This window comes from Thunnus maccoyii, chromosome 6 (genome assembly GCF_910596095.1).
Source record: "Thunnus maccoyii chromosome 6, fThuMac1.1, whole genome shotgun sequence".
Taxonomy (NCBI): domain Eukaryota; kingdom Metazoa; phylum Chordata; class Actinopteri; order Scombriformes; family Scombridae; genus Thunnus; species Thunnus maccoyii.
Genome location: NC_056538.1, coordinates 26,308,201 through 26,314,649, shown reverse-complemented (window position 1 = coordinate 26,314,649; position 6,449 = coordinate 26,308,201). Strand labels below are relative to the sequence as shown.

General features: G+C 42.8%; 3 protein-coding genes across 3 annotated transcripts; all 3 read right to left on the bottom strand.

The window, feature by feature from the left end:
- On the bottom strand, positions 1 to 1,092 carry LOC121898238 (claudin-8-like). Its single transcript, XM_042413177.1, has one exon. The coding sequence runs from the start codon at positions 1,090 to 1,092 to the stop codon at positions 1 to 3; it is 1,092 nt and encodes a 363-aa protein (XP_042269111.1).
- Positions 1,093 to 1,495: 403 nt separating this feature from the next.
- Positions 1,496 to 3,899, bottom strand: cldn8.1 (claudin 8.1). Its single transcript, XM_042413179.1, has one exon. It carries the CDS (start codon positions 3,874 to 3,876, stop codon positions 3,100 to 3,102), a length of 777 nt encoding a protein of 258 aa, XP_042269113.1. The 5' UTR covers positions 3,877 to 3,899; the 3' UTR covers positions 1,496 to 3,099.
- A 1,449-nt stretch (positions 3,900 to 5,348) lies between these two features.
- LOC121898239 (claudin-8-like) lies at positions 5,349 to 6,288 on the bottom strand. The gene has a single exon (XM_042413178.1). It carries the CDS (start codon positions 6,286 to 6,288, stop codon positions 5,407 to 5,409), a length of 882 nt encoding a protein of 293 aa, XP_042269112.1. The 3' UTR covers positions 5,349 to 5,406.
- Between the last annotated feature and the right edge of the window lie 161 nt (positions 6,289 to 6,449).

Below are 6,449 nucleotides of genomic sequence, written 5' to 3'. Positions count from 1 at the left end.
TTATATGTATACGCCAGCCCTGTTCCCACTGTGAGCCTGTGGTTCAAATCTTGATTCTTTATATCCTATGAAAACAGGAGTGTGTGGAACCGGATGAAAGCTGGACTGGTAGGACATAGTGGGATTGCCGGTATAAATTGATGAATGTGGTGTGGTGTTTTGGCCTTTGTAGAAGGAGTGTCCTGGCGTATACAGGCTTTCAACATGGTTAGAACTCCTCATAGAAGAACGATGAGCTACGCTACCTTGATAAAACAATGATGCATTTTCAGGCAGACCCGGGTTATAGACAACGGGAGGGTTGATTAGTGCGCCATTAGTTGTCATTACTTGAGGGACGTTGTGCATCGGAGTTGCTATTTGTTGTCCAACAGAGCTGTTGTCCTGTGGAGAAGGCTGGTATGCATTCGACCTGAGGCTGGAAATACTCGAGATGGGATGATAGGTCATCAGAGTTGGCTTGCTTGGTGCTGGCTTGTAACCAAGAAAGTTGGCCGGGTAGTACATGTCAAGTGATCCTTTGTCTGAGGGCATACGGCGGCAGACAAACAACGTGGCCGAGGCAAAAAGAAATGCGCCAGTCACCCAGCCGATGTAGAGGGCCTCTCCCAGCTCCCTCCTCTGTGCATCGATCAGTAAAGGGTTGTAGAAGTCCCTGATGATAACGTGACCGGTCCATGATACAGGAATGAAGACACAGACACAGGCCATGAACTGCATACAACCTGCAACCATCAGGATTATTGTCTTAGCCCAATCATTACCCTGAATACAGGAAGTACATCGCATTCCTGCTAGAGCCACAAGGAGCCCAATTCCTGACAAGGCCAGAGAACAACACATCAGACCCCTGGCTGCCTGTAGCTCTGGTGGCAGAAACAGCAGGGAGTCGTACACCTTACACTGCATCCTTATGTTGGCCTGTCTGTAGCAGTTCATCCATAAGCCCTCCCAGCGTGTTTCCATCACAATTATGTTCTCTCCGATGAAAGCTGTCACCTTCCACATGGGCATTCCTGTTGTAGCCGCCGCCCCGATCAGCCCGACCAGGCCAATGCACATTGCAGCTATCTCCGAAATGCCTTGAACCATTGTGCAGTGTACAAGAGTCCAGCTGTGTCCAAATCCAAAATTAGGAAAGTTCACTCAACAAATTCTGATGCTTTAGTACATCTCAGAGAAGGAGACGTGCCAGAGACGTGCCTAAGGCAGTTAGGAGTTTGTGCTCATCTGACTGTGAGAGGCAGTTTATTATGGTAACAATGCTTTGTGGTCACCTGGTTGACTCAGAGTGATGGGGGTAAAAAACACCTCTGCATATTTTGTGTTTATGGTTCCTGTGGCTATATAGTGGTATATCTGTGTCATCAGCAGAAAACACCAACAAGACAATACCAGAAATGACTCACAACTTTTGAAAGTTTTTATCACTTGTTTTTATTCTCCATAATTATATGTGATAAAAATTCAAAAACATACAATATAGCACATAAGCTCCTGCAGTACTCCTGTTGTCCACTGGGGAGCAGAGATGACCTTCAAGGTAATGAAACAGTGAGGGAGCTCACATCACAGTCAAAATAGTTATCGATTGTTGAGTACCAGATATACTATATATTTTGATATATCAGAAGTAACATATTCTATATTCATATAGCCCGAGGGCAGTTGAAAAGGCACAACACAGAAAAACAGATCCTTCATTTTGCTATAACCTTGAGCAACAAAAGTGAAACACAACATTGTTATTATCTCAACAAACATTTCTAGTATGAAACAGCAATAAAATTACTGTGTTTTTTTTAACTAATAGAGACCCTAACACTGTGGATTTTATGTTTTGTTTAGAAATGTAAATGCATCATGTGTATTGAGAGGGGAGATTCTACAATTAAAATTTAAACTGCAGTTTGCTTTTGGACTGACTGAAAGTGAAATAATGTGACCCAATAGTTCAAGAGCTAATGTACTTGACTGAAGAGATAGGAGTGCTCTTTCATTGCTCAAACACATGGAACATGTATCCACATGGAAATGAACTGCACAAGTTTTGGTCTAAAGCTCTCTGTATCTCCATTCACAGTGACTTGCAAATTCTGATCACGTGATCATGTTGTCAGGCTCCTGTAGCTTCACCCAAACACCAAGCTGTCTGCTTAAGTTTCCTCTGACACAGTCCACACCTTTAACAAGCTATCTTAAACCAGCATCTCCTGTTTACTCAGCCATTTGCTCAGCTCTGTTAGTTCCTAAGAGCTGCAGGGCATCATACCAAACTTCAACAGAGATTCACATTCGTTATCCGTTAATTTCTACTAGATACATAATGTTTTGAATTTTAGGTACATTAATAGAATTTTAGGAACACTAATGTCCATGTAAGTCTCACACAGAGAATCAGTCACCTGGCTTTGTTTTCCCTTTGTGAAATGTGTATCTAATACTGGTAAAAACAAACAAACAAAAAAAAACTGGTAAAACTAGTAAAAACAAAGTAGGTAAATATGATGAGTGTATGTATGAAGGGTGATATGTGCCTGTGAGAGGTCATGTTTAGAAAGAGTCAGTGTGTTGAATTGTTTTGAACTTGGGTTGAAATATCTGTGAAATATAACTGCCTGTGTAACTACACAGCTCGGTCATTTGTAATAGTAATGGCATTTTAACCATAAACTCAAATACACGTTACACTACTCAGTGATTAAGTTAGCATGAATATTTATATACAACATATGCATACATAGTTTCTGTGCTAATATTCAAATATACAAATGTTGTCAGTATAAAATAGTGATTATATTATAAAACACATATAGAAATCATGCATCAGCTTACAAAGGCAAGGTTATTATCAATTTTTAGATTTATATCATGATTCTGTAAACAGTGCTCTTTAATAACACATTAAGTACTCCTCAAATAGTATATTAAAAAAGAGCGACATCAGTATGAATTAGGTCTATATAAATTCATTGTAAATTTACTCATTGAAATGTGTTTTTTGTAACCTGAAATACATCTTTTGACATTTGAAATGTGTCATGGATTGCACAGCAAAGCAAACCTTGTGATAGTCATTACCTCAGTCAGTTAAAGTGTTCAGAGATAAGCCACACCACTGCGTACAGACGGATATCTGGAGTGGTAGCTGTAGTTGGTTGATGGATGTCTTGATAGCACTGGCTGGGGCTGGGGCTGGGGCTGGGGTTGGGGAATGAGCACCAGCTGTTGGGGCTGTAGAGGTTGTGGAGGATAGGCCATGTAGTCGGAGTTCCTGGAGTACACATACCGTCGTGAATCTTTGTCGTCAGACTGCAGATTACAACAAACAAACATGCATCCCCCAGCAAACAAGAAAGCGGCGGCCACCCAGCCGATATAGAGGGCCTCTCCGAGCTCTCTGCGCTGTGCATCAATCAGCAAAGGGTTGTAGAAGTCCCTGATGATGACGTGACCCGTCCAGGACACAGGGATAAGGACACAGATGCAAGACATTATGATCATGCTTCCTGCAATGATGAGGACCAGTCGCTTGGCTCGATCGTCGTTTTCAATACAGGATGTGCACTGCAGCCCCACCAAACTGATCAGCAGGCCAAGGCCACCCAGTGCCACAGCACTGCACATGAGCCCTCGTGCCGCCTGTAGGTCAGGGGACAGAGCCAGGAGAGAATCATACACCTTGCACTGCATCCTGATGTCCGCCTGCCTGAAGCAATTCATCCATAGACCCTCGTAGCGGGTCTCAAACACAATGATATTCTCCCCAATGAAGGCTGTGACTCGCCACATCGGCATCCCAGTGCTCGCTGCTGCCCCGATCAGCCCAATCAAGGTCAATATAAGACCCACTATCTCCAGTGCTGAGTTGGCCATCCTGTCCTCCTCTTATTCCTCCAAGCTTGTGCATACAAAAATGAATGGACACAGTGCAAACCTACTAGGAAGCAGTAGATTCCCTCTATGAAAGGGCTTTGCATCCCAGTGGAAGGGGAGGAGCAGGTTGATGTTCACCTGTACTACCTCCTCCCAGTGGATAGGACACCAGAATGGGAGGGGTGGGAATTGTGACCTGTTGCTAGGAAACAGAATCCCCCAGGCCTGTTTTTTTCTTTGTACACATATTCCAGGAGCTGCTTCTGGCTTCTACCTTGTTTATTCAGAAGTCTCAATTTACAGTCATGCTTTACAAGGAACCTTTTTTTAAAGGGATTTTATTAACAAGGAGGAAGTTGTAATCATTTACCAATTTGTTACTGATGGTGTTTCTCAAAAAGGCTTAATATATTACCAGTTTCAACCACAGAAATTATTGACATAAGTAGAAACATAGACATTAACCAGGTCTTTGTCCTATTTGAACTTAAAATCATTCAACTCTGTGGAGTACCATATGTTACAGGGAATGACTAAAAATGATAAATTATAATTAATTATAACTCTAATGTAGAGTATTTAGAAATTTTTATACATCATTGTCCGTATTCTGTGTGTGTATGCGTGCAAGCATGCATGCGTGTGTGTGTGTGTGTGAATTTGTCATGAGATGGAAGTAATACTTGTGTACCTATGTGTCACTGTCAGTGTTGGGTTACTTGTCTGGTTGCAACACTGGCTCAGTTGAAATGAAATCTCTTGGCAGTTTTGCATTGTGAGTGGACCCGTGTGAACAGTCTGGTTTTACCAGTTTAGGCACACTGCCACTGAAAACAATGGAGATAACACAACAACTCCCCATTTGCATACCATTGAGTGTAACAAGCAGTTTCAGTGGGAACTTTTTAATCCCAGACAAACTCAAGATCTTCTGGCAGGGAATAAGTTACTGGCCTTCATGTAAGCAATAGTACAGCCTCATTTATTGATCAGTTTAGTCTAATCTTGATTGGACAACAGAAAAAATAGAAAAATCTTGTTTTTTTCAAATTTATCCCTTTTATTAAATCATATCATATTCATATCATATTGATCCCATATGCACACCAGGACTGTGAAAAAGTAAGTATATACATGTACAACAAAAACAACAGTGAACAATCATGTGGAGGTATATTATCTGAAAAAGGCCTAGTGCATAATTTGTTCTCAAAGAGCATTTTTAACAGAGGCTGTGAAGACAATTAAAACAAATCTGCAGTTAAAAGTTGTATTATTACACATTCATTATACTTTGCCTGAATTATTTACTGTGGTATATGGAAGCAGATTCAAATAAACAAAGCATAGACACTCAATTCAACAGTTCATAATTATCAAAATACAATCAGTTCCACAATGGATTACAGTCTCTGCAATACACTTGGTCCACTTTGAGAAAGTCATGAAAGATTTGGCCATTTCCAGTGACAGCCTCTGGTCATATTGGTCAATTGAAAAAAAAAAGGTCTCTGTGTTTGATTTTCCTCACTAGTACTGAGTTGGTGTGTATGCTACAGATCCTGGTGGAGGTACAGAGTAGGGAGGCTGGTAGGAGTATGCCGGCTGGTAGGTGTACGGTTGGTATGTATATGCAGGTTGGTAGAGATTTCCCCCGGGGTTGTATACAATCCTCTCATCTGGATCCTGGGTGCGAGGAGCGTGACGGCATAGCAGGATCACTCCGGCAGTGAAAAGGAAAGCTGAGGTCACCCAGCCGATGTAAAGAGCCTCCCCGAGCTCCCTTCGCTGGGCATCAATCAGCAAGGGGTTGTAGAAATCCCTGATGATGACATGGCCAGTCCAGGACACAGGGATTAGAGTAGTGACACAGGCCATGAGAAACAGACAGCCTCCAGCCACAAGAACAATATGCTTTGTGCGAGCCCGATGGTCCACCACTTTGGTACACTTCATCCCCACTGCTGCAACGATGAGGGCAAAGGTGGTCAGGGCTACAGAGCTGCACATCAGACCCCTGGCAGCCTGGAGGTCTGGAGGCAGAAACAGCAGGGAATCGTACACCTTACACTGCATCCTGATGTTGGCTTGTCTGTAGCAGTTCATCCACAAACCCTCCCAGCGGGTCTCCATGACAATGATGTTCTCCTCAATGAAGGCTGTTACTTTCCACATCGGCAGGCCTGTCACAGCTGCCACTCCGATTAGTCCGATGAAACCGATGACGAGGGCCACTACCTCACAACAGATAGCTTCCCGACGCTCCTTTTTCTCAATTCTCTTTTTTTCCTCATAGACAGAGTCTGGATAATCTGCATAGGTCTTCGCCAGCTTCTCATCATAGCCATAGCCAGAGCCTACATAAGATTGAGGTGGCTTGCTGTAGCCACTGTAAGCAGTATAAGAGGCCATTGCGGCTATCACACAGAGAGCCAAAGGTAGACCTCCGGCTGCACTCTCACCGCTCAAGAAACAAATCTAAGGAGAACAACAAGTCAAAGAACTTATAGCTACACCCACAAAAAAATGCTAACGATGCAATGCAACCTTACTGGTTGAGCTGCTTCACAGCC

Bases quoted from the DNA above. Each gene is read 5' to 3' on its own strand.
- cldn8.1 (XM_042413179.1), bottom strand. From the start codon at position 3,876: ATGGCCAACTCAGCACTGGAGATAGTGGGTCTTATATTGACCTTGATT.
- LOC121898239 (XM_042413178.1), bottom strand. From the start codon at position 6,288: ATGGCCTCTTATACTGCTTACAGTGGCTACAGCAAGCCACCTCAATCT.
- LOC121898238 (XM_042413177.1), bottom strand. From the start codon at position 1,092: ATGGTTCAAGGCATTTCGGAGATAGCTGCAATGTGCATTGGCCTGGTC.